Below are 27,613 nucleotides of genomic sequence, written 5' to 3' on the forward strand. Positions count from 1 at the left end.
TTATGATTTCCAAGCACTATTTTCTTGGAGCTCTTGATATCATTTTAAAGATGAAATGCAGTAAAGTATGTATATTACATTATACAGATACACTTTTAACTTCATTTAAATAATGCACACTGTTAATAATTAAATGTGTGTGAATGGTGGCGCAGCGGTAGCGATGAGCTTACGCCCCGTTCAGGGATCGCTCCTGCCACGCACTGTATGCTTGCTGGAACTGGCGCAACCCTGGATGGATAGATGGAGGGAGTAATTGAACATGTACTACGAAGACATTTCAGTGTTCCATAAAAGAATTGGCATTCTAAGCTTAGAGATGGTTCTACTTGGAGAAAGAAAAGGAAGGACAGGAATTGGGGGTTCGTACTTTTGAAAGAGTCATTACTACTGCAATAAATTATTTCATCGAGGGTTGTGCACAGAATACCAACCATCTTGCAGGAGTCAGGAACAAGCTCTGGACAGGGCACCAGCATATCACTACCACCAAGATTAAAATAGCTCTGAGGCCCCCATAGAGAAGGATGAGGATGCCAAAGTGCCTGGCAAGGGAGTTAAAAAGAAAAGCAAATTATCTGAAATAAATAATTCCACTGTAAGAATAATCATCTACAAATGGTGTATCTGGCTGTGAAGTCATGACACCTAGAAAGGGCATCGGCACTGGCTTGCCGGGAACCCTGACGGTAAACGACCAAAAACCTGTAAGGCTGTTGATCCAAAAACCACCTTGTGACATGAGGGTTCAACTCCTTGTGCAAGGCCATCCACTGTTGTGATGCATGGTCCGTAACAAGGGTGAACCCTCAGCCCAAGAGGTAGTATCTCAGTTGAGTAATCGCTCATTTAACCGCCAGTGCGTCTCCAATAGCTTCCAACTCGGGTACATGACAGTGTGTTCGACTCCATCAACACTCTGGCTCAGGCCTGTGTCCAAAGCGTTGGTCTGGAGAATGAAAGGCAAGTTAATGCTGGGAGCCTTTAATATCAGAGTTGACACAAGGGCTTGTTTTAAGTCACAAAATGCAGTTTATAATTTATTATCCCATACGACATAATTCAGGTTCCTCTTCCTTGTGAGGTTTGTCAAGGGCGCCGCTCTCTTGGAGAAATGGGGCACAAGCCGGCCAGGGCCAAGTTAAAAAGTCATTAACTTTGGAACACTGTAACCTTACAGTACCCTGGTCCACCAGGGAGCCCAAATACTTGACTTCGACCAACCCTAAGAAACACTTTTTTGGGTTAATTCATAGACCAGCTTCTCCTAGTGCCCGCAATACCGCTTGTACCTGCTGTAGGTGTTCCATCCAGGTGCTGGAATAAATGACAACGTCATCCAGGTAGGCAGCACAGTATGTGTTATGGGGACGGAGCACTTTGTCCACCAGATGTTGGAAAGTTGCAGGTGCACCATGTAACCCAAATGGAAGGACACGAAACTGCCAGTGTCCACTAGGGGTACTAAACACTGTCTTTTCCTTCACTAAATCTGTTAAGGGAACCTGCCAATATCATAGTCATATTAGTCATTAGTCATATCAAGAGTGGTCAGAAATTTAGATTGTCCTGTTGTTTGAGAAAACCCGTCCACTCGTGCCATCGGATATGCATCGAATTGGGAGACCTGGTTAAGCCTGCGGAAGTCATTGCAGAACCTCCAACTCCCGTCAGGCTTTCCGACCAATACGATGGGACTGGACCAGGGAATATGACTTTCCTCTATTACACCTAGTTCCAGCATCCATTTGATCTCCAGCTCCACTTCTGCACGTTTTGCCTCATGAATCTGGTACGGGTGTTCTTACCCCAGGTTCCGTCACTATGTCATGTGTAATCAGGGAGGTCTGTCCCGGGTTTTCACTCACTATCTGAGGGATAGACGAGACAACTGATTCCAGTTCTTGTCATTGACTCTTGGTCAAATTAGGGCCGAAGTTAAGGTCTACTTTATGAACAAAGAAAGAGTGGAGCTGGCTGGAGGAGGGATCAGGATTCCTGTCCTTCCACGGTTTCAGAAGGTTGACTTGGTATACAGTACCTGCATGCTTGGCCGACGATTTGGTTGTTTTACTTTCCTCTCCTTAACTTCGTAAGGACCTTGCCAATGTGCGAACAATTCAGAGCGTGAGGTAGGAACCAGTACCATGACCCAGTCTCCCGGTTGGAACTCCCAAAGAGACGTGCCATGGTTGTAACAACGGGCCTGGGCTGCTTGCGCCTTTTCCAAGTAACGTTTTTATATAGGCCGGATTTTAGTGAACCTCTTGTGTAACTGTGCAATATACTTTAATGTGTTAGTGGAAAGGAGGGGACTAGCACATCTAGGTTTACACAGGTTCTTTTTTGGTTCTTTCGGGTAGGTAACCGCTCATGATGTCTCTATTATTTCGTTTAGGATGGCCATGTTTTTAATCGGCTGTCCCCAAGCTGGCTCGGTGAGCTCACTGGGAAGTGCTCTGAGCAGTAATGCACAGGCTACTTGTTCCACGATCTGCCATGGGCTATTATGACCTGGCCATAACCAGCAGCTGACTTTAGTCCATAATCTTTTAGCCTGCGATGGCAGGTTGAGTGCCTATGCTAACTTTGCTGGATTTATGTACAACATGGACTTGCAAGTGCATTCTGGAAACTGAACTCTTACATATGTAGGGGCTTAATGCATTCTGATTAAGTGAAACACATTACTTTTAACGCATTGCCCCCCACAGTGCCCAGTACACCAACTTTTTTAAAAATGTGTTAAGACAGTTACATTTTTGTTGTCTCAAAATTATTGTTCTGTGCAAAGTTTTCAAATTTCATTATTTTCTATTAAAAAGCTTAGATGAGTTTGTAGATTAGCCAATTTTAAAACAGGATCATTCTGTGCAACTTCAATTATGAATTACTGTTTCAATTTCATTTTGACAGAGGTTATATCAACTTGTACAATTTGTATGCTTTCTTTATTTACTTGTCTGGCAGCTGCTAATATTAATAGCTAGACACATAATTTATTTTAGATGGCTTTCTTCTTTCATGGTCAGTGGTGTGATTATATGTTAATCATTGTTCATTTCTTTTTATAGTTCTTTGTTGATACAGTGTAAGTTAGAATTTAGTGGGCAACTGAGTTGTGTAATGTTTTTACTAAGGTTGGGAAAGTGTGGATTGTATTCCTACTATCTTTTTGGCATCCCATTTGTTATTAAAAATAATAATACAATTCGTCATATACCTTCCACAGCTATTAACAGCACTTCAGTAATGCCATTTTCACATCACTTGAATGGAAATCTTCTGTGTGTGAAAGCTATTTAAGCTACTTTTGGTCTATATGTGCTTTGTTTTTTAGTACATAACATTGTGAAGTGCTGTTAAAAACAGGTATTTAATGTAGTCTACTAACACATGTAATTAAATTACATTATCACTGTTATTTTTTTTAGTATGATTTATTGCGAAAATATTCTCTAAACACAAATGTCATACCTATAATTGACTCTTTGATAAAGTGACCAAGAAATGCAAAATGTTCCAACTTTCATATCAATTAATTTTAATACCCAAATGCACCTGCATGTAAAACCATGTGTACATTTCTCAACTTCTTATTGCTCTTTGAAACAGTGTTTAAAATATGGTTAAAAAGATTGTGTAATATAAATGTGTGCATTAACTGTGTATGGTTATGCCTTTGAGAATTCTGAAATATATTTTGGACAGAGATGTTAATTTACCATTTTATCACTTATGGTTACAATTGTATTGTTTTTTGTTTCGTTTCAGTATGAAAAATCTTGATTAAGAATTCAATAGACGTTAAAAGGAGCTAAAATGGACTTAAATAAAACTGTGAAGCGACTGTATGTGGGAGGATTGAATCACAGAGTCACTGAGAAGGAGCTGCAGCAGAGATTTGGAAAGTTTGGTGATGTGTCTGACGTGCAGATCATTACAAGGAAAGATGACCATGGTAAAGTGTATAAGAATATTCAGCATTGTGGTTAGAGAGGGTTTGATTAGGGAATGTTCAGTTTTTTCCTTAAATCCCCATTATCAATAGACTTTATTTTATTATCATCTTTGAATAGATGTTAAATTGTACCTGCCACATATTTTGTCAGAACTGGTATGTGATGCCACACATTTCACACTAGTTAGCATATTATAATACATTTGCATTTTATGAGTACAGTAATTCATACTCGTATTTGTTTAAGTGGCAATACACAGGAGAGAAACATTTTTAAAATATTCTAAAGATTTTCACCACTCGCTGTTTGTCCCTGTTTTGTAAAATTATGAGTCATCTAAGAATGTGGAAAACAGATTCATTTTTTGGACATTTTTTGTGAGTTTGAAAACAATCCAAAATTTAGTAAGTGCTGTTACTTCTGTCTCTCTTCAAACATGCAGTAGAACCTTTAGCCGATGCTGGAAGCTACCCACAACTCCCAAATGTGCCGAAATGGAGAAAAGATTGTTTCTAATAGAAAAATTAGTCACTTGTTCTACAGTCACAACATGGCAGGAAAATGCAAAAGACATCAGATGACTATCACCAGAAGTCACTGCACATATCATGTGACTCAATCTTCTGGGTTTCCACTTCTCAAGAAGTGAAACGCGAAAGAGAAACTTAAAATTATTCAGATAATTTAATATTTTAATTTTTAACCCATGTATCCTCTACTTTATTCACAATATACACTGGATTCGCACTACTGTAAAACTTGGATGCTATTGTCTTTTAACACTAGAATTCCTGAAGCCTATGAAAAAACACGTAATCCCAGCCTGCCTTAAATCCCTTCGCATCTCTCCATCAGCTTTTTTTGTTTTATAAATTTGTCAAACAAAGCAAGCAGCCTGTTGTCCCATCCCCTGCCTTGTCGGAGCTCTGCTTGGGCAAAAAGTTCTCCCAACTCAAGCCAAGGCTCCTTATCTGCTTGTGAGATCTACAGTTATATAGGGTAAATAATCCAGTACACCATTATTTGGAATACGTGCATTTCATGTGTGTTCCATGTCTACAAAGATCTGGGTAAGTGCAGGATGAAAAGAAATGTGAGAAATTCAAGAAATGCTGAAGACATACCTAAAGCAGAAACATTTTCCATGTTATACTAATACTGACGTGAAGTGTATAATGTGTGAAGACTTTAGGCCAAATATCAAATAAACACATGCAGTTTTATTCAGGAATATTACCAAAGGGGAAAAAAAGCATTTGATTTACATGTGGCTGTCAATCATCCATTATCCAACCCGCTATATCCTAACTACAGGGTCACGGGGATCTGCTGGAGCCAATCCCAGCCAACACAGGGTGCAAGGCAGGAAACAAATCCCAGGCAGGGCACCAGCCCACCGCAGATGTGGCTGTCAAAGCCTGTCAATGAGTTAAAAACTCAAGCTCAAATGTCAATCGACAGGGAGTTTACACGTATTCTTGAATGGCCCAGAGGTAAGAACTGCTGCCTTATAACCTGAAGGTCCGGGTTCAAGACTGGGTGCTCTGCGTTTTGAGTAGTGAGCTGCTATTTTTATTATTATTTCTACAATATAATAAAAATATACATTCGAGATGAGTCTGTAACAACCGGTGTAAATTTTGACTACTTGTAAAAGTTGGCGCTTGTTTTTTTTATTTTATTATTCAGTTTTATTCTCTCAGTGATGTTCACGTGATACAACAAACTTGCCTCTCCCTCTCTGAGTTGATGGCATTTATCTCCATTCTTTTCACAACAGAAGCACTGTGGCTAATGCCTCCTCAGAACTGTTTGTTGTGGCGGCAATCAAAGATACAATGTCCTGTGACAAGAAGAAGCCTTTGATTTCAGTCTTGATAACAGCCGGTGTAAGGTTTGTGCGCATACGCGGCGTTGTCAGAGCTAAACAAAATTCTACAAATCTATTGGCTTATACAAAAAAAGCTCTTTAACCAAACATTTATTGCCTATAAAACCAAAAATGTAAATGCTTTTACTTATCTGTTTTTTGTCTATCTTTCTGTAAATCCGTTATATAGCTATTTCCACATTGCATCCCTCTCACTTTTATAGTTATATTATTCAGTAATAGAAATCTAGATACTGTATATTGTGAACTGTGTTACTAACAAAAATATCACACATTTCCTTCCTTATGAAGTGTAGTCATTGGAAAACATTAGGAAGTCTTTATTAAAATAGACTTTTCCTGGCCAAGATGCCAGAACAGTAGGGAGGATGACAGTCTATAGCTTGAAACTTGCGAGCAGCCAAAAATTTTGTTGGATCCTTTTGGTACTTGACAGAATTTCCAGTTAGAAGCAATAGAGTTTGTGAGTGCTACACAGTGGTCAAACCTTCCCTCAGTCCATTTCCTTGATGCAAGTCCAGTTTTATGCTCGTATGGTCAGTTGAACAGAAAAAAATAAACTCCAGATGGCCTGATTTTTCCTGTTGATTTTAAACTCCTAGAAGATTTTATGCAATAGATTGTGTCAACAGTTAGAGCAATCACATTCATTTCAAAATCAAAGGTTATTACACACAATTTTGATCAGATGATACTGCTGCAAAATTCCATCACAGAAAATTGTATAGGTTACTAATGTTTGCAATTCCAAGAACTATGTGTTATTTCAGTGTATATCGAATCTATTAGAAGTGAAACTACAACAACAACAACATTTATTTATATAGCACATTTTCATACAAACAGTAGCTCAAAGTGCTTTACATAATAAAGAATAGAAAAATAAAAGACACAATAAGAAAACAAAATAAATCAACATTAATTAACATTGAATAAGAGTAAGGTTCAATGGCCAGGGGGGACAGAAAAACAAAAAAACTCCAGACGGCTGGAGAAAAAATAAAATCTGTAGGGATTCCAGACCATGAGACCGCCCAGTCCCCTCTGGGCATTCTACCTAACATAAATCAAACAGTCCTCTTTGGATTTAGGGTTCTCACGGAAGGGCTTGATACAATACAATACAATACAGTTTATTTTTGTATAGCCCAAAATCACACAGGAAGTGCCGCAATGGGCTTTAAGAGGCCCTGCCTCTTGACAGCCCCCCAGCCTTGACTCTCTGAGAAGACAAGGAAAAACTCCCAAAAAACCTTGTAGGGAAAATGGAAGAAACCTTGGGAAAGGCATGATGATGATGGTCACGTAGAGTTCTGTCTTTTAATCCATCCATCATTGTTGGAGCTTTGTTGGGCTGAATGGCCTGTTCTCGTCTAGATTGTTCTAATGTTACATGCATGCATCATGAAGCTTTGAGTAGGTGGAGGTGGCGCAGGCCACCACCACAAAGAAACGGGAAAAAGAAACAGAAAAGAGAGTAGGGGTCAGTACGGATTTTAGAGCCACCATGAATAGTTATTAGGATGAATTGAACATATAGAGTATCAGGATTAAGTTAAATTAAAGTTATAGAAAGGCCATGTTAAAGTAATATGTTTTCAGCAGTGTTTTAAATTGCTCTACTGTATCAGCCTGGCGAATTCCAATTGGCAGGCTATTCCAGATTTTAAAATGCAGCTATGAAGAAAAACCTAAAAAAAAATTGGGGTTTTAGGATTTTTTAAAAATTTTATTTGGTATTAGCCTGGCATACTAATTGTATTTAAATTTTTTGGTATATAATCACAAAGGCCACTTCACCACATTGTTTATGCTTAACTATTAGAATAATGACAAATCTAGTGTTTGAAGATCTACGATAATGACAAGGAATATATCCGCACAAAGCCAATTTCACACAAATAACTTAATTACCATTTCAAGCTTTCATAACACCCTGATTCAGCTGTGGTCTTCTTGGACCTTAAATATGGCTATAACTAAATATTGGAGTGTTAACCAGCAAAACGTTTTACATTAACAATCATATTAATAATAGGAAAATCGACTTTTTTTTCACTTAGTGAAACGTGGCTCAGCTCAGACAGTGCAGCAATGTTAAATGTAGCACCACCTCAGAATTATAGTTTTGTTTATTCAGTTCGCCAAGACAAAAAAGTCGGTGGTTTAGCAAGTATTTACTCAAGCCAATTAAACTGTAAAAATGGCAGTTTTGGTAACATTGCATCTTTCGAGTATTTTGCCATGGTTATTCAAGCAGTGTTCCAGTCTCTTGCATTAACCATTTGCAGACCTCCTAAATAAAATATGTCTTTTATTGAGGTATTCTCAGACTTAGTATCTATACCAGGGTTATTCAATTACAAATTCATTTGGGACATATTTTCAAACTAAGAAATTTAGCAGGGCCAGACATTTTTTCTCCAGATTTTTTTTTTTTTACATTTCTTATGCAAGTTTTTAGAGTGAAATATGTTTTTTGTGTGTGTAAGGGATGTTGATGTGTAGAGCTTAATATATTTCGGTAATGTGTTTCTAATGTACTTTTAAGTTATAGTGTGTCATTGCCCATGTGTGAGTAATCCTTAATAAAGGAACAAAGCCACTTACGAAATACGTAGGAAAAAGAAGTAAAAGGAGTGACTTCTCCCACTACAGAAGGGGTGACATTGACCTTCAATTGATCTATACGTTGAGAATCAGTTGTCCTCTTCGGCTCATTTCAGGACTTGAGCTATATAATATCTATATTTTGGTACATTGCAACATCCACAGCATTGACACATGTGGGTGGTTTTTCTTTTGATTTCTTTGCTTTTGACAATGTAGTGATACTGCTTTCTTTTGATATTGTTACTTTTATTTATATTATCTTTTATTACATTTATTGTGATATGTTTTGTATGGTGGCTGATTTTGAGTTTTTATTGCAAGGGTACTTTATGTGTGGTATAATTTTTTGATGAAGATATATGATGAGCTAAACTGTCCTCCGCAGCTCCTCCTGTGTAGTAGTGAAACAGGACATACTTTAAAAATCAATAAAGAAACGGGTATTGCTAGCTAACGGAGTCAAGGTACGTTCCAAAACTTGGCCAGAGGTAGACCGATTTGAATGGAAGCTGACGCGTGAGTGAGGAAGGCCCAGCCTGGCTTCCCACTCCTGACGTTATGCTTTCCAACCCCCATCCCCCCACCCACCCCCTCGTCCTGCAGCGTTGGTCTCAGATTAGCAGGAATAAATCGCTCCTGCAAGTGAACTATGATACTGTGCGCGATGACAGAATTCGCAAAATTAACCGGAATGTTCAAGCAAATTATAGAAAAAAACCCAATCTAAATCCCTTAAGTAGTTCTGTCGTAAAAAGCACACAGACGGGCAGACATTGGATTTTATTTATTTTTATTTAGTAGAGAGAGAGATTTAGCACCCGGTGTATATTGTTAATATGCGATTAATATGCGATTCTAATATCAATAAATGGGTTTATGTATTAAAGGTATAGATATTAATAATTGTGCTGATTTTTTTTTTTCCTTTGACTGGCATAATCAAACCTTAATAGTTTGTTTCATTTTTAATTTTAATAAAACCGTATCAAGCGATCAATCTGACTGTAGAACTTACCTCAATGATGCTAATAGTGTAAATGGAAAGATGGAACATTTTAACGCCAAGGTAAAAGCTGCAGTTGATATAGTGACCCCTGAAAAGACTGTTAAAAAAACCTCCAGCACTATTATACCTTGAAAGACCCAAAGTATATCTGATTGAAAGAGAACATGCCGGAGAGTTAAACGTAAATGAAGAAAAACTAAACTGATAGTCCACTATGAAATACTGAAAGTAAATATAACTGAATATAACAATGCAGTCTGCCTTGAGAGGCAGTCCTATTTCTCTAAAGTTTTAAATAATGCTGCTTAGTAGAGAGTTTTATTCTAAATTATTGAACATCATCTAAACCCACCTTACTCAATGGAATTCCTCCTAAAACGTACTAGTGAAACTTGTGAAGCTTTCGCTATATATATATATTTTTTTTTTAAAATACAAAATAAGTGATATTAGAAATAATATACAGTCATGGCTGAAATTATCGGCACCCCTGGAATTTTCCCAGAAAATGCACCATTTGTCATAGAGGGGACTGGGCAGTCTAATGGTCTAGAATCCCTACAGATTTTATTTTTTTCTCCAGCCATCTGGAGTTTTTTTTTTGTTTTTTCTGTCCACCCTGGCCATTGGAACTTACTATTATTCTATGTTAATTAATGTTGACTTATTTTATTTTCTTACTGTGTCTTTTATTATGTAAAGCACTTTGAGCTACTGTTTGTATGAAAATGTGCTATATAAATAAATGTTGTTGTAGAAAATTGTTGCAATTACAAATGTTTTGGTATACACATGTTTATTTCCTTTATGTGCATTGGAACAAAACAAAAAAACAGAAAAAAAGCCAAATCTGACATCATGTCACACAGGACTCCAAAAATGGGCCGGACAAAATTATAGGCACCTTTTCAAAATTTTGGGTAAATCATTTTATTTCAAGTATATGATGCTCGTTTGAATTCACCTATGGCAAGAAACAGGAGCTGGCAATATAGCAATCACACCTGAAACCAGTTGAAATGGAGAAAAGTTGACTCAAATTTTCAACTGCGTGTCTGAGTGTACCACACTAAGCATTGAGAACAGAAAGAAGAGCAGAGAATTGTCTGAGGACTTGAGAACAAAAATTGTGGAAAAATATCAACAATCTCAAGGCTACAAGTCCATCTCTAGAAATCTTCATGTTCCTTTGTCCACTGTGCGCAACATAATAAAGAAGTTCACAACACATGACACTGTAGCTAATCTCCCTGGACGTAGACGGAAGAGAAAAATTGATAAAAGACTGTAACAAAGGATAGTCCGAATGGTGGATAAACAGCCCCAATCAACTTCAAAACATATTCAAGCTGTTCTGCAGACTCAGGGTGCATCATGAAATCTGAAGACTACCAAAAGATATTGGGGTGCAATGTAGGGCCCAGTGTCAGAAAGCTGGGTCTACGTCAGAGGTCATGAGTGTTCCAGCATTACAATGACCCCAAACATACCTCTAAAAGCACCCAGAAATGGTTGAAGACAAAGCGCTGGAGAGTTCTGAAGTGGCCAGCAATGAGTCCGGATCTAAATCTGATTTAACACTTATGGAGAGATCTCAAAATCGCTGTTGGAAGCAGGCGCCCTTCAAATCTGAAAGACCTTGAGCAGTTTGCAAAAGAAGAGTGGTCAGAAATTCCAGTTGAGAGGTGTAACAAGCTTGTTGATGGTTATAGGAAGCGCTTGATTTCAGTTATTTTTTCCAAAGGACATGCAACCAAATATTAAGTTGAGGGTGCCAATAATTTTGTCCAGCCCGGTTTTTGAATTTTGTGTGAAATGATGTCAAATTTGGCTTTTTTCTCTGTTTTTTGTGTTGTTCCAATGCACATAAAGGAAATAAACATGTGTATACCAAAACATTTGTAATTGCAACAATTTTCTGGGAGAAATGGTGCATTTTCTGGGAAAATTCCAGGGGTGCTGATAATTTCGCCCATGACTGTAATACTTTCATTTGAAGTTAATCTAATTTAATCCCAGCATGCCCCTTTTTGTTAGTTAATTGTTTCAATAGAATAGATCTACCTGAGTAATTTCTTATCTGAAGCTCTCCACCTGTGTTCTTGACCCAATACCAACAGGTTTTTTTAAAGAAGTCTCTGATGTCTTTATTAATAGTGTACTGATAGTAAATTCATCATTAGTTATGGGAGTCTTCCATGACTATCTAAAGATAACAGTTGTTAAACCCCAGCTCAAGAAAAATAATCTCAACTCCTCTGTCTTTGGCAACTTTATACCAATTTCTAACCTGTCTTTCTTAAATAAAATTCTAAAAAAAAACGGTTAAATTAGTAAATGATTTCGGCTGCTCTGGCAACTTCTTAAATTGGTTTCAGTTGTATTTAACAAGTAGAAAATTCTTTGTTAGTTGTGGTAACTGTACTTTAAATAATGTATATGGTGTACCAAAATGATCTCTTTTGGGTCTGCTGCTCTTTTCAATTTATATGCCTCCACTAGCAAAATACCTGCGCTTTGCAGCGGTGAAGTAGTGTGTTAAAGAAGTAATGAAAAAGAAAAGTAAACATTTTAATAATAACGTAACATGATTGACAATGTAATTATTTTGTCATTGTCATGAGTGTTGCTGGCATATATATATATATATACTAGCAAAATACCCGCGCTTCGCAGCGACGAAGTACTGCCTTATCATTTTTATTAAGAAGAAAATTAAACTTTTTTAAACAGAGGGAAAATATACCAATAATTATTTGGTATCTTTGTATACCACATTGTGAGTTCGGCCCTCCGGTTGTAATATGACCAAGCTGTGCGCTGAGCTTACTCTTGAGCATGCAACGTACAGTTGGCCATGTGAACAGTAATCTTGTTTCAAATCTCACAGCTTGATTTACTGCTGTCATAATCGGTTTGAGATTCATGGTTTGTTTCAATTACGATAGTATTTGCAGGACTTGTGTTGAAGTGACATTCGGCATCTGTCAAGTTTCATCGATAACTTCACATTCAGATGTTTAAGAAGCATTGGCGGTTGTCCAAAGGTGTAAAATATTTGGCCATTTTGGTACACTTGAAAGCGACAACCGAACAATTCAGCAGCAGCCATCAACGCACATGCAGATCCATAGGTGAAGGGCTTAAGCATTTCACTCTTCTAGTGCTCCTGTGTAGTATAATTATCTCCTGTACCGTCATCAGTCCACACTTTGAACCTGTCCCAGTCATTCAATACATAAGACACAATGTTCCTCCAGATATCAAGAGTGAGCCTGATATGGTCGTGCAATATGTAACAAAGAGAATGGAAAAGGTAGGTGCTATCTCCAGGCACGGAAACCACTCGGTAAGTGACAGTTCTTTGATCGATGGTGATCATCTCGATAGACATGTTAATTGGGGTACAGTTGGAATGATAAAGGAAATGGGTACCTGAACAATGTAAAGTAAGTCTAAAATACCTACACAATAACTATAATCGTAATAAATGAACAATAAAACAGCGGAGAAGCCGTGGATTAAATAAAAAGGCTGTAGTTATCAGCAGGGAGACGTGAATCCCGTGGTGAAGCAAGGAAGGGAATGTAGAGACTGGAGCGATGGACGGCCTTATATAGGTAGGCAGCCAACGACGTGGGAAACGTTGGGATGGAGGACCCAACGCCGCCTCACATGGTGACCGAGCTGTAGGCTATGGACTATATATGTACGTAAGTAGGATTCAGTTAGCGTTGGGAACCCGTGTACCAAATTTCTTGAAGATGGGCCCATAAGTAACAAAGACCGTTGAAAAGTTCAATATGGTGGCCGACAGTGGCATCATACCACCGAAATAAGTACATACATTAGTTTTGGTTAGCTCAGGGAAGCCACCTTCCAAATTTCGTGAAGATGGGGCCATAAATAAGAAAGTTCAACATGGCGGACTTTGTCGACCGTTATAACCGTTATGCGTAGAATTTCGAAATGAAACCTGCTTAATTTTTATAAGTAAGCTGTAAGGAATGAGCCTGCCAAATTTCAGCCTTCTATCTACACGGGAAGTTGGAGAATTAGTGACGTTGGAAAGTTCAATATGGCGGCCGACAGTGGCGTCATACCACCATACCAGCGAGGGAAGCCATACCAAATTTCGTGAAGATGGGGTCAGCCTTCTACCTACACGGAAGTTGGAGAATATCGGTTTTGGTTAGCGCGGTTTTGGTTAGGGAAGCCACCTACCAAATTTCGTGAAGATGGGGTCAGCCTTCTACCTACGGGAAGTTGGAGAATTAGTGACGTTGGAAAGTTCAATATGGCGGCCGACAGTGGCGTCATACCATCGAAATAAGTACATACATCGGTTTCGGTTAGCGCAGGGAAGCCGCCTACCAAGTTTCGTGAAGATGGGGCCATAAATAAGAAAGTTTAACATCGCGGACGTTGTCAACCGTTATCGACCGTTACGTGTAGAATTTCGTAAGTAAGCTGTAAGGAATAAGCCTGCCAAATTTCAGCCTTCTACCTACACGGGAAGTTGGACAATTAGTGATGAGTCAGTGAGTGAGTGAGTCAGTGAGGGCTTTGCCTTTTATTAGTATAGATATATATACTAGCAAAATACCCGCGCTTCGCAGCGGCAAAGTACTGCATTAAAATTTTTATTAAGAAGAAAAGTAAACATTTTTAAACTGAGGGAAAATATGCCAATAATTATTTGTTAAGGATCATCAGGCGTACACACTCACTGCACCCCCTGTCGGGAATCGAACCTCAGCGCTAGAGGCAAAGCCTCTCGTGTTGTGCCACGGCGTGTGGTTTGTTTATTTGACAGTATGTAGATCGTGGGATATATATATGTAAGATAACTCCAGTAGCCACAATAAACGCCTTTATTGAATAGACAAACCGAGGTGAACAAGTTCCTTTCTACTGCAGCGACAGCCACGACATCACATAAAAAACATCAATAATAACTGATAAACTTGCAATATTATTTAGGAAAATCGCAACATTTTACCCACCAAAAATTCAGATTATTTGTAAACAAAATCCATTCTCCTCTCTTTCCTCAAAAACAGTTCAATTACTCTGTCGTACAGATTATCCGTGCGCTTCAGTTCCATCAAAACATCCCTTTCTATCGCATTCGAAGCTAATGCTGAAAGGCGAACCCGCCCTATGGTATTTCTGGCATAAGTCTGAATTCGCTTTAGGGCTGAAAATGTCCGCTTGACAGAAGCAGTGTACACGAGAATGCTCACCGCCAAATATACTAATGTGAACAGCTGCCCCATGCTCTCATTCAGATATTTCTGATGAAGGAAGTCAAGGAGATCAGTGGGAGATTTTCCTAAAAAATCATCCATGGCATACATTACAGTCATTTCTGTTTTTAGCCGAGACAGATCAAAAAGCGCTCCGTGGCTCCTGTGTTAAACTGGAGAAGGCTGCATGCGTGAAATTTTTCTTGTATTCCCGAAACTTCTGGGGCTCGAAGAGTGTGACAAACATCAGGTTTTCGTGGTCTTGAAATCTGGTCTGTGTCTGGCAAATAATATTGTCCAGAATCCTGCCATGGAGTTGGCCATAGTAGACGATCTTTCGCTCGGAGCGTTTGCGATGCGTTCAGTGGCCTCATAGAGTTCCTCATATCGGCTTGTATCCACTCAATGGGTCTGAATACGGTGACGTTGCCACACGCCTGCTAGAGGGCCCGACTGACACCAACTCAAAATCTGATTGGTTGAAGCAACAGGTTACTCGACATTTATTCTGTGTTAGAGTGCCTCCACAACGGATCGTGAAAGCCTCTCTGCCTGGCAACAAATGATAGCTGAAATGTGATTGATTAAATGCTTTAATACGAAACTCCGCCTCCCACAGTTATCAAACTGCAGTCTATTACAGTACAGTATATGGACGAAAATACGTTCCAGTAATGACCATTACGCGTAAAATTTCGAAATGAAACCTGCCCAACTTTTGTAAGTAAGCTGTAAGGAATGAGCCTGCCAAATTTCAGCCTTCTACCTACACGGGAAGTTGGATAATTAGTGATGAGTGAGTGAGTCAGTGAGGGCTTTGCCTTTTATTAGTATACTAGCAAAATACCCGCGCTTCGCAGCGGAGAAGTAGTGTGTTAAAGAAGTTATGAAAAAGAAAAGGAAACATTTTAAAAAAAACATTCCATGATTGTCAATGTAAGTGTTTTGTCACTGTTATAAGTGTTGCTGTCATATATATATATATATATATATACAGTATATAGCGCAAAATACCCACGCTTCGCAGCAATGTCGTATGTTAAAGAAGTTATGAAAAAGAAATGGTAACATTTTAAAAATAACATAACATGATTGTCAAAGTAATTCTTTTCTGTATTTGGCGGCAGCGTCACGAAGTTGTTTTCGTCTAGCTGCATCAGAAAATGTATCACAACGTCTGACACGCCTCCTTTTTACTGTTTCTCACAGCTTGGATTGCTGCTGTCATAATGGTTTTGAGTCTACATATATATACATATATATATATATATATATATATATATATACAGTGGTGTGAAAAACTATTTGCCCCCTTCCTGATTTCTTATTCTTTTGCATGTTTGTCACACAAAATGTTTCTGATCATCAAACACATTTAACCATTAGTCAAATATAACACAAGTAAACACAAAATGCAGTTTTTAAATGATGGTTTTATTATTTAGGAGAAAAAAATCCAAACCTACATGGCCCTGTGTGAAAAAGTAATTGCCCCCTTGTTCAAAAATAACCTAAGTGTGGTGTATCACACCTGAGTTCAATTTCCGTAGCCACCCCCAGGCCTGATTACTGCCACACCTGTTTCAATCAAGAAATCACTTAAATAGGAGCTGCCTGACACAGAGAAGTAGACCAAAAGCACCTCAAAAGCTAGACATCATGCCAAGATCCAAAGAAATTCAGGAACAAATGAGAACAGAAGTAATTGAGATCTATCAGTCTGGTAAAGGTTATAAAGCCATTTCTAAAGCTTTGGGACTCCAGCGAACCACAGTGAGAGCCATAATCCACAAATGGCAAAAACATGGAACAGTGGTGAACCATCCCAGGAGTGGCCGGCCGACCAAAATTACCCCAAGAGCGCAGAGACGACTCATCCGAGAGGTCACAAAAGACCCCAGGGCAACGTGTAAAGAACTGCAGGCCTCACTTGCCTCAATTAAGGTCAGTGTTCACGACTCCACCATAAGAAAGAGACTGGGCAAAACGGCCTGCATGGCAGATTTCCAAGACGCAAACCACTGTTAAGCAAAAGAACATTAGGGCTCATCTCAATTTTGCTAAGAAACATCTCAATGATTTCCAAGACTTTAGGGAAAATACCTTGTGGACTGATGAGACAAAAGTTGAACTTTTGGAAGGCAAATGTCCCATTACATCTGGCGAAAAGGAACACAGCATTTCAGAAAAGAACATCATACCAACAGTAAAATATGGTGGTGGTAGTGTGATGGTCTGGGGTTGTTTTGCTGCTTCAGGACCTGGAAGGCTTGCTGTGATAGATGGAACCATGAATTCTAATGTCTACCAAAAATCCTGAAGGAGAATGTCCGCCATCTGTTCGTCAACTCAAGCTGAAGCGATCTTGGGTGCTGCAACAGGACAATGACCCAAAACACACCAGCAAATCCACCTCTGAATGGCTGAAGAAAAACAAAATGAAGACTTTGGAGTGGCCTAGTCAAAGTCCTGACCTGAATCCAATTGAGATGCTATGGCATGACCCTAAAAAGGCGGTTCATGCTAGAAAACCCTCAAATAAACCTGAATTACAACAATTCTGCAAAGATGAGTGGGCCAAAATTCCTCCAGAGCTGAAAAGACTCATTGCAAGTTATCGCAAACGCTTGATTGCAGTTATTGCTGCTAAGGGTGGCCCAACCAGTTATTAGGTTCAGGGGCAATTACTTTTTCACACAGGGCCATGTAGGTTTGGATTTTTTCTCCCTAAATAATAAAACCATCATTTAAAACTGCATTTTGTGTTTACTTGTGTTATATTTGACTAATGGTTAAATGTGTTTGATGATCAGAAACATTTTGTGTGACAAACATGCAAAAGAAAAAGAAATCAGGAAGGGGGCAAATAGTTTTTCACACCACTGTGTATATATATATATATATATATATATATATATATATATATATATATATATATAAAATAATAATAATAATAATACATAAATTTAATACATAAATACAAAAGCAATTAGATGAAATAAATGAAAATGACTTGTCCGATAACAATGAGTTTAATTTTACTGCACAACAAAGGAGAGCGTTACAGCTCTTCCAAAGGAGCCTCTTCAGGCGATTGTGAAGCACTGCCGTTGTTCTTCTTCTGGCAGTCTTGAATCTAAATCCCTAAAGCAGATTCCATCCAGACTACTGCCTTATTACATCCACTTACAACTCGTTTTGCACCCTGGTTAAAAGGACACTGCGTCGTAGATCTTATATTCCTTTCCTACTTTTTAAATAAAAAGAATCGTAGCCTTCAACAAATCCAAAATGTTTACCTTTTCGGCAATCGTTAACATCTTCCGTTTGCACTTGGGCACAGCCCCTGAAGCAGTAGCAGATCGTTTTGGAGCCTAAATGAAGGGCTTGACTATGCACAAAGATAAAAATAAAAGAGCACAACTCTTTACACAGCGAAACACGTTGATGCTGAATGAGCGAGACGAGACTTCCTGGTTAACACTGCATTCAGCACGCAGGAACTTAACTGCGTGCTCTGATTGGTTAGCTTCTCAGTCATCCTCCAATAGCGTCCCTTGTATGAAATCAACTGGGCAAACCAACTGAGGAAGCATGTACAGGAAGTAAAAAGACACATTGTCCGCAGAACCCACGAAGCAGCGAAAAGTCCGTGTTACATATTTAGTTATGCTTTCATATAAAATCCACGATAGAGTGAAGCTGCAAAAGTCGAAGCACAATATAGCGAGGGATTACTGTACAGGTTAAAACTTGACCCTTTTTTTTTGAAGGCGCATGCCCGGTATACCACACGTGTTGTTCTAACACACGAGTCGTATTCCAAACAAATGTCGAATACCAAGCTAAATATTTCGCCTCTAAACAGGACGTATACCAAGTTGGACTTATTCCAAAGCAGACGTATACCGAGGTTCTACTGTATATATAGCAAAATACCCGTGCTTTGCAGTGGAGAACTAGTGTGTTAAAGAAGTAATGAGAAAGAAAAGGAAACATTTTAATAATAACGTAACATGATTGACATTGTCATGAGTGTTGCTGTCATATATATGCCTGCCTGAATAAGTTACCCTCGCTTCACTCTTACTTTTTTACCGTTCATTTAATCATGGCTAGTGGCGGAAAAATTATAAAATGGAAGGAGGATTACACTGAGTATGGCTTTACCAAAACAATTATTGATGGTGAATCGATTATTCATAAAGCTTGAATTGGTGATCTGTTTTTCTGTGTTAACCTCATATTTTTTCATACTTCTTCTCAAACCAAGGGGGTGCGAGGGTAAAATGAATCGAGAAGAAAAGGAAAACATTTTAAAAATAATGTAACACGATTGTCAATGTAACCTTTTGTAAGTAGTGCCTGGAGGATTCAGTGTGGAGAAACTCTAGAGACAGAGTGTGTATTAACTTGTGGATTTTTCTGTGAGTATTTGGTGGCAGTGTGACGAAGTTGCTTCAGAAGACGGCGTTAGCCGCGGAGCTCAGCTCAGAGCGAAATGAGGTGAATGGGAGGGGAGATGATGACGTCACTCCTCCACCCGCCTTAACTGTCAGTCCCCCCACAAACACAGTCTCTCGGAATTTGCATAAGCACAGCCTTTGACCAGCAATTTGAACTTAGTTAGAAAGTGATCAAAACTGTCGCTTATACCCTGCGCCCTCTCATTAAACTTGTACCCGCATTAGCCATGGGCATGACAAACGCCAGCGGCAGCCTGTCTATGAACTTAATTTAAACTTTAGGTTTACACCATGCTTTGTTTCTGAAGTAGCTGCAGGTATAAATATGCTTGTACAGTATGTGTCACTCGCTCGCTTCTTATTGTTTCGCTGCCTTCTCAATTGTATAATGCATGTTTTCTTCAGCGCTTTTTGGAGCTCTTCCTGGTTTTGTACGTAATGCGTTGACGGTCAGTTCACGTGATTACATGGGAGGCGTGATGATGTCACACGAAACTCTGCCCCCCATGGCCATCGAGCTCAACTCCATTACATTATATGGAGAAAAATAGCTTCCATTTATGACCATTACGCGTAGAATTTCGAAATGAAACCTGCCCAACTTTTGTAAGTAAGCTGTAAGGAATGAGCCTGCCAAATTTCAGCCTTCTACCTACACGGGAAGTTGGAGAATTAGTGATGAGTCAGTGAGTGAGTCAGTCAGTCAGTCAGTGAGGGCTTTGCCTTTTATTAGTAAAGATTAGGTCACATTATCCCAAAACACAAGGTGAGTTACCACAGCTATGCAGATGGCACAACTTTATTTATCTTTAGTACCTGATTACCCTGATGCTTATGCCTGTTTTAGCAATACTTCCATTTGGATGAGTATTAACCTCCTCAAACTAAATAAGGAGAAAACAGAAATCTTAGTGATTGGCAAACATAATTGATCAATTAAGCTTAAAAGTCAAGGAAAAGGTAAAGAATTTAGGGGTAATCATTTACTTTGATCTAAACTTTAAATCACATATTAACCGGATTACTAGGACTGCATTTTTTCACTTAAGCAATATAGCAAAAGTTTGACCTCTTATAGCTTTACAAGACACTGAAAAATTAATTTACACTTATATTTCTAGTCAGTCGGATTACTGTAAAGCACTTCTAATTGTACTACCTAAGAAAGACATCAGTCAGTTGCAATTAGTGCAGAATGCAGTAGCCAGAATCTTAACTAGGAAAAAATTCCGAACACATCTCACCAGTTTTAGCATAGTTACACTGGTTACATGTGTCATTTAGAACTGAATTTAAGATACTATTCATGGTTTATAGACCCTTAAATAATTTTGCCTGTATCCATAAATTGGAATGCCTATCCCCCTACATTCTGAGTCGTAACCTTACATCTTCAAATGGAAGTCTGCTTATAATTCCAACAGTTAAGCTTAAAGGAAGTGATGAGGTGGCCTTTTACTGCAATGCACCTAAAATCTGGAATGCTTTACTTATAGAAATTTGCCAGGCTAATACTGTGGAACATTTAAAAAAAACTATTAAAAAACAAATTTTATTAGTGTATTCCTATTAGACTCTATGGGCATAAAAATATTGTATTCTTCAGGGTTCTGCAATTTGTACTAATCCCCTCAATTCTCTGATGTCTTTTCCTGTTCTTCTGTGGTGCAGTTTTGTGCCACCACCACCTGACCAAGTCACTATGCAGCCACCTATGATGACATAATGAAGGTGGGTATATCAGCTATCCACAAGACCAATTTCATCAGGAGAAATAAGAAAAATAAGAGGACCGAGTTAGAAACATTTATGTTAAGTAGAATGCCTAGTGAGGTCTGGGTGGTCTTTTTAGCCTTGGAACCCCTGTAAATGTTTTTTTTTTTTTTTTTTGTCTTGTCTCCACCCTAACTAAAGTGTTTTGTTATTTTTCTGTCCATCCTACCATCTGACCATACCTTAACATTTTCTTGGTCTTCTTGTAAAGCACTTTGCACCACATTGTTGTATGAAAATGTGCTATATAAATACAGTACATGTTGTTGTTGTATGGGAATAAGCACTCCAAAATGATAAAGGTGAAAGATTATTCAGAGCTTAATAATATTAAGAGTATGCTAAAATTGAATGTAAAGGACACAAGTAACCAATGTAATAATGCTAAAACTGGTGATATATGGTCAGAATTTCTTTTTCTGGTTAGAATTCTTGCTGCTGCATTCTGAACTAACTGCAACCAATTGATGTATTTTTCTTAGGTAGTCATTTACAATAATCTAAATGACTAAATACAAAAGCTTAAATTAATTTTTCAGCATCTTCTGATGTATTATGTCTAACTTTTGCAATGTTCAAGAAATTAAAAAATGCAATTTTAGTAATATTGTTAATGTATGATTTGAATTTTAGGGCAGGGTCCATAATAACATCCAAATTCTTTATTTCTATCTTGACTTTTAATGCCAAGTGAATAAGTATGACCCTCACTTTCTTCATTTTTGCCAAAAAATAAGATGCCTATTTTTTACTTGTTTAGCTTGAGGAAACTATTGCTCATCTCTTGTAAAGTGCAAATAAGATGTTAGATCAGAAAACTTCATGGTAATCAGGTGCTATAGATAAAGTAAAGCTACATGTCATCTGCATAACTGTGGTAGTTCACCTTTAGTTTTGTGATAGTCTGGCCTAATGGGAGCATGTATATTTGAAATAACAGTAGGCCCAGAATAGATCCTTCAGATATCCTGTATATAGTATCTTCGATAGCCAAACTGCAATCGCCACTGCTAAATACTGCGGAATAACTACTTTTTATAGAATTTTACTGAAAAGGGCAGGTGAAAGAGAGGTTTAGAAATGTCAAAAGACTGAGGAGTCAATATTATTTTTATTTAGCAGGGGTTTCTGTTGCAGTCTTTAAAGACTATGGAAAAGATACCATTATCTAATGAAGAGTTAATTATGTCACGTACACCAATCAATTAACAAATTAGAGATTTCTTTGAAAGAGCCTTTTAGAACTGAGTCAAGGACACAAGTGGAAGGTGTTAGCTGAATAATCATTGTATGAAGTTCAGGTAAACCTATTTTAGTGAAGGGATTTAACACTAGAATTACCAGAGCCTACGAAAAAACTCGTAATTCCGTCCCACCTTAAACTGCTTCTTAAATCCCTTCACACCTCTCCGCCAGCGCCTTTGTCTTCTAAATGTGCTGATAAAGAGAAGCCGGCTATTCCATCCCCCCACCAATTTAGAACGTGTACGAACTTCTCTCAGCTCATGCCTTGATTGAGTATCTGGGAGTGAAGTGGAGATTTAGAGTGAAATAATAGATCGTTGTTTGGAACACACGCATTTCATGTCTGTTCCGTTTCTACAGTAATCTGTGTCAACACATTGTTAAAACAGAAACTTTTTTATATTCTAGTAGTAGATGACAAAATGTAGGCATAAACTATATAATGTATGAAGCCTGAAGTCCAAATAGCAAAGAAACATTTTCACAAGAATAACACAATTGCACTTTTATTCAAACATATAACTGCAGAAAGAAAAGCCGCCTTAACATGCGACATTGACACCAGTTTACTATAACTGACTCCGTGGTTCAATAGATACAGCCCCCGCTTGGGAATCAAGGGGTCACGGGTTCGATCCTGCTCCCCTCCATTTTGAGAAGTAAACTGTTCTTAGTCTTACTGTTTTAGAATAAAAACATACATTTGATTTCAGTCTGTAACAGCCGGTGCAATTTATGATCTTTTTTTTTTTTATTCACTTTTCACTCTCTCAGTCGCGTTCAGAATCAATCCATACAACCCCATCTGACACGGCTGTTTTCACTAAAGACGCGCTATAGCTCTGCAGTGTACCACGATGCATACTAACGCAACCCCCCCGGGTTATGACACACAAACGCGGGCGAAGCTGCCTTCTTCGTATCTCACCGTCACTTGCTTTTCTTTTTTTCAGTTTTATTGAGTGTTCCTGCCAGTCCCTGCATGTTGCTGTATGCTTTTTCTTTGCACCCAGGACATGCAGAAGAAAGAATGGTAAAGACCAACTTCGGCGCTATATGCAATCATCAGACACTCCCCATCTGCCCGTCGCTCAAACACAGGAACATATATTGGTGTAAAAGTATAACAAAAGTGCACTTTTATTCAAGTGCACTTTTTCCATCGCCTTTTCCTGTAAGAAGCAGTGTACACACTTCTCTCTATGCTGTGGTTTCTATTACACACCTGAAAGAAAGAGACAATACATATGAACATATCCAGCATACAGCAACATGCGGGACTGGCAGGAACACTCAATAAAACTGAATAAAAAGAAAATCAAGTGACGGTGAGATACGAAGAAGGCAGCTTCGCCAGCGCCTGTGTGTCAGAACCGGGGGGCGTTAGTATGCATCGTGGTACAGCACAGAGCTATAGCGCGCCTGTATTCTGTTTCTTTGTACCCAGGGCACGCAGAGGAGAGAATAGTAAAGAGCAGTAAGTTCGGCGCTATATGCAATCATCAGACACTCCCATCTGCCCGTTGTTTTGTTATACTTTTCAATACTTTTATACTGCTCAAACGGGCATGCTCAAAAAATACACGTGTAATGCCAAAAAAGTGCACGCAGACACTTCATTTCGCAAACAAAACAAGTGCACTTTTATTCAAAAATACCTGTATAACCAAGAAAAAGAAAGCAAGATACAGTAGGCGATTGATCGACATCTTGCATGGTGCAATGCTAAGAAGTGAAGATTTTCATTCCGTGCTATATAAAATCATCACATTCAAATATTAACAGTTCCCACACACCCAAGGACCGTCCTTCCTACATTTCATTACCGCGTACTTGTTGCCGTGTACACACCTCTCTGTGCTATGGTTTCTATTACACTGAATGAGCACCTGACACTGTACTTTCTTCCCTGGGGAAGGTCCGCATCAGAGAATTTCCAGTTCCTGCATAAATTCCGATCTGACGCTGTTCGCTTTCAAATAATATTGCATTAGTGCATTATATTTTCACATATATTGTCTTTCTTTCAGGTGTGTAATAGAAACCACAGCATAGAGAGAAGTGTGTACACTGCTTCTTACAGGAAAAGGCGATGGAAAAAGTGCACTTGAATAAAAGTGCACTTTTGTTATACTTTTACACCAATATATGTTCCTGTGTTTGAACGACACGGGCAGATGGGGAGTGTCTGATGATTGCATATAGCGCCGGTTACTGGTCTTTACCATTCTTTCTTCTGCATGTCCTGGGTGCAAAAGAAAAGCATACAGCAACATGCAGGGGACTGGCAGGAACACTCAATAAAACTGAATAAAAAGAAAAGCAAGTGACGGTGAGATACGAAGAAGGCAGCCAGCCAGCTTGTGTGTCAGAACCGGGTGGGGCGTTAGTATGCATCGTGGTACACTGCAGAGCTATAGCGTCTTTAGTGAAAACAGCCGTGTCAGATGGGGTTGTATGGATTGATTCTGAACGCGACTGAGAGAGTGAAAAGTGAATAAAAAAAAAGCTAACCTTTACAAAGATCATAAATTGCACCGGCTGGTACAGACTGAAATCAAATGTATGTTTTATTCTAAAACAGTAAGACTAAGAACAGTTTACTTCTCAAAAGGAGGGGCAGGATCGAACCCGTGACCCTTGATTCCCAAGCGGGGCTGTATCTATTGAACCACGGAGTCAGTTATAGTAAACTGGTGTCAATGTCGCATGTTAAGGCGGCTTTTTCTTTCTGCAGTTATATGTTTGAATAAAAGTGCAATTGTGTTATTCTTGTGAAAATGTTTCTTTGCTATTTGGACTTCAGGCTTCATACATTATATAGTTTATGCCTACATTTTGTCATCTACTACTAGAATATAAAAAAGTTTCTGTTTTAACAATGTGTTGACACAGATTACTGTAGAAACGGAACAGACATGAAATGCGTGTGTTCCAAACAACGATCTATTATTTCCACTCTAAAACTCCACTTCACTCCCAGATACTCAATCAAGGCATGAGCTGAGAGAAGTTCGTGCACGTTCTAAATTGGTGGGGGATGGAATAGCCGCTTCTCTTTATCAGCACATTTAGAAGACAAAGGCGCTCGGAGAGGTGTGAAGGGATTTAAGAAGCAGTTTAAGGTGGGACGGAATTACGAAGTTTTTCAGAGGCTCTGGTAATTCTAGTGTTAATTCAACTCTAATGAGCACACTAAGTTTCATGGTCTTCTTGTAAAGCACTTTGCACCACATTGTTGTATGAAAATGTGCTATATAAATACAGTACATGTTGTTGTTGTATGGGAATAAGCACTCCAAAATGATAAAGGTGAAAGATTATTCAGAGCTTAATAATATTAAGAGTATGCTAAAATTGAATGTAAAGGACACAAGTAACCAATGTAATAATGCTAAAACTGGTGATATATGGTCAGAATTTCTTTTTCTGGTTAGAATTCTTGCTGCTGCATTCTGAACTAACTGCAACCAATTGATGTATTTTTCTTAGGTAGTCATTTACAATAATCTAAATGACTAAATACAAAAGCTTAAATTAATTTTTCAGCATCTTCTGATGTATTATGTCTAACTTTTGCAATGTTCAAGAAATTAAAAAATGCAATTTTAGTAATATTGTTAATGTATGATTTGAATTTTAGGGCAGGGTCCATAATAACATCCAAATTCTTTATTTCTATCTTGACTTTTAATGCCAAGTGAATAAGTATGACCCTCACTTTCTTCATTTTTGCCAAAAAATAAGATGCCTATTTTTTACTTGTTTAGCTTGAGGAAACTATTGCTCATCTCTTGTAAAGTGCAAATAAGATGTTAGATCAGAAAACTTCATGGTAATCAGGTGCTATAGATAAAGTAAAGCTACATGTCATCTGCATAACTGTGGTAGTTCACCTTTAGTTTTGTGATAGTCTGGCCTAATGGGAGCATGTATATTTGAAATAACAGTAGGCCCAGAATAGATCCTTCAGATATCCTGTATATAGTATCTTCGATAGCCAAACTGCAATCGCCACTGCTAAATACTGCGGAATAACTACTTTTTATAGAATTTTACTGAAAAGGGCAGGTGAAAGAGAGGTTTAGAAATGTCAAAAGACTGAGGAGTCAATATTATTTTTATTTAGCAGGGGTTTCTGTTGCAGTCTTTAAAGACTATGGAAAAGATACCATTATCTAATGAAGAGTTAATTATGTCACGTACACCAATCAATTAACAAATTAGAGATTTCTTTGAAAGAGCCTTTTAGAACTGAGTCAAGGACACAAGTGGAAGGTGTTAGCTGAATAATCATTGTATGAAGTTCAGGTAAACCTATTTTAGTGAAGGGATTTAATTCACTCTAATGAGCACACTAAGTTTCAGCAGGGTTGTCTTTTGAAGGATGTACATCTAAAATTGTTTAATTTTATGTTTAGAAAATGCTGCAATACTTTTGCATGTTTCACTTGAAGTTTTCAGGAATCACACCATTGACTGAGCTGTGTTTAGAAGACAGTCTTGTGTTGAAAATAATATTCTTGAAATTCCTGCATTGTGATTTATAATTTTAGAAAACTAGTTTTGCCTCCCAATACAGGCTGCTCTGTTGTATTCAGTTATATGACTCTTCACTATATCATAATGGAATGTTACTTTCTTGTTTCCAACAATCTCTGTTAAGTTTAGACATTCTGAGTTTTCCAAGGTATTTTAGCAGTGAAATATTTGGGAACCATTTTTTAGCAGCAGTTATGTCAGCTGCAGCTCTCTCAATAGCATTAAAATTGTCCAACACACTTGCTACGTTGCTGGCCATGTTAGGACAAGCACTAAATTCAGACTATTTATTCAGAATATTACCAAATCTGGACACTCTAGGGCACCAAAGTAAAGTTTTTTAGTAATACACTTCTGTTTAGTTCTAGACATAAAATGCATAAATGGTTAGGTATTCCAAACTCTTTGATTTGTCTCATGTCAATTTTGAGTACTTTTCAAATGATTAAATACAGCATGTGTTGTATGTGTAAAGTGCTGTGCGTGCTGAGGATTTGAATTAAATGGATGAAATAACCAGTGTGACCCAAAGCAATATAGTTATGTTCATGAAAATGAAGATACATTCAATAATTAGTTATAATAGGTAAGTCTGAGATTTCCTCAAAACTCACATTTTGAAATAAGTTTGGGCATATAGTGTAAATGTCAGATGCAGCCACTAAAAAGTACTAGTGAAGTGGCATACCATGAATATCACCACTGATAACCAGTTTAATCTGCTACTATAAATTTGAAAAAAGCCATTTTGTGACTGGGAAGTGTTGAAGGAGATCAACTTAAAAGGCATGTGGCATACTCCTGCAGTAGCTCCATCATATGGTGGTCTATGCCAGGCATTAAACTAAAATGAAATGATTAGCCAT

At 38.2% G+C, this 27,613-nt stretch overlaps 1 protein-coding gene across 3 annotated transcripts in view; it reads left to right on the forward strand.

The window, feature by feature from the left end:
- nol8 (nucleolar protein 8) overlaps nucleotides 1-27,613 on the forward strand; it is a 109,428-nt gene that overhangs the window by 22,945 nt on the left and 58,870 nt on the right. For all 3 annotated transcript variants that reach the window (XM_039770852.1, XM_039770851.1, XM_039770853.1), the window contains exon 2: nucleotides 3,775-3,961. In XM_039770852.1, the coding sequence (XP_039626786.1) occupies nucleotides 3,823-3,961 (139 nt within the window). In that variant the 5' untranslated portion in view covers nucleotides 3,775-3,822. The remainder of the gene's footprint in view (nucleotides 1-3,774; nucleotides 3,962-27,613) is intronic.

Source organism: Polypterus senegalus, chromosome 12 (genome assembly GCF_016835505.1).
Source record: "Polypterus senegalus isolate Bchr_013 chromosome 12, ASM1683550v1, whole genome shotgun sequence".
NCBI lineage: Eukaryota > Metazoa > Chordata > Cladistia > Polypteriformes > Polypteridae > Polypterus > Polypterus senegalus.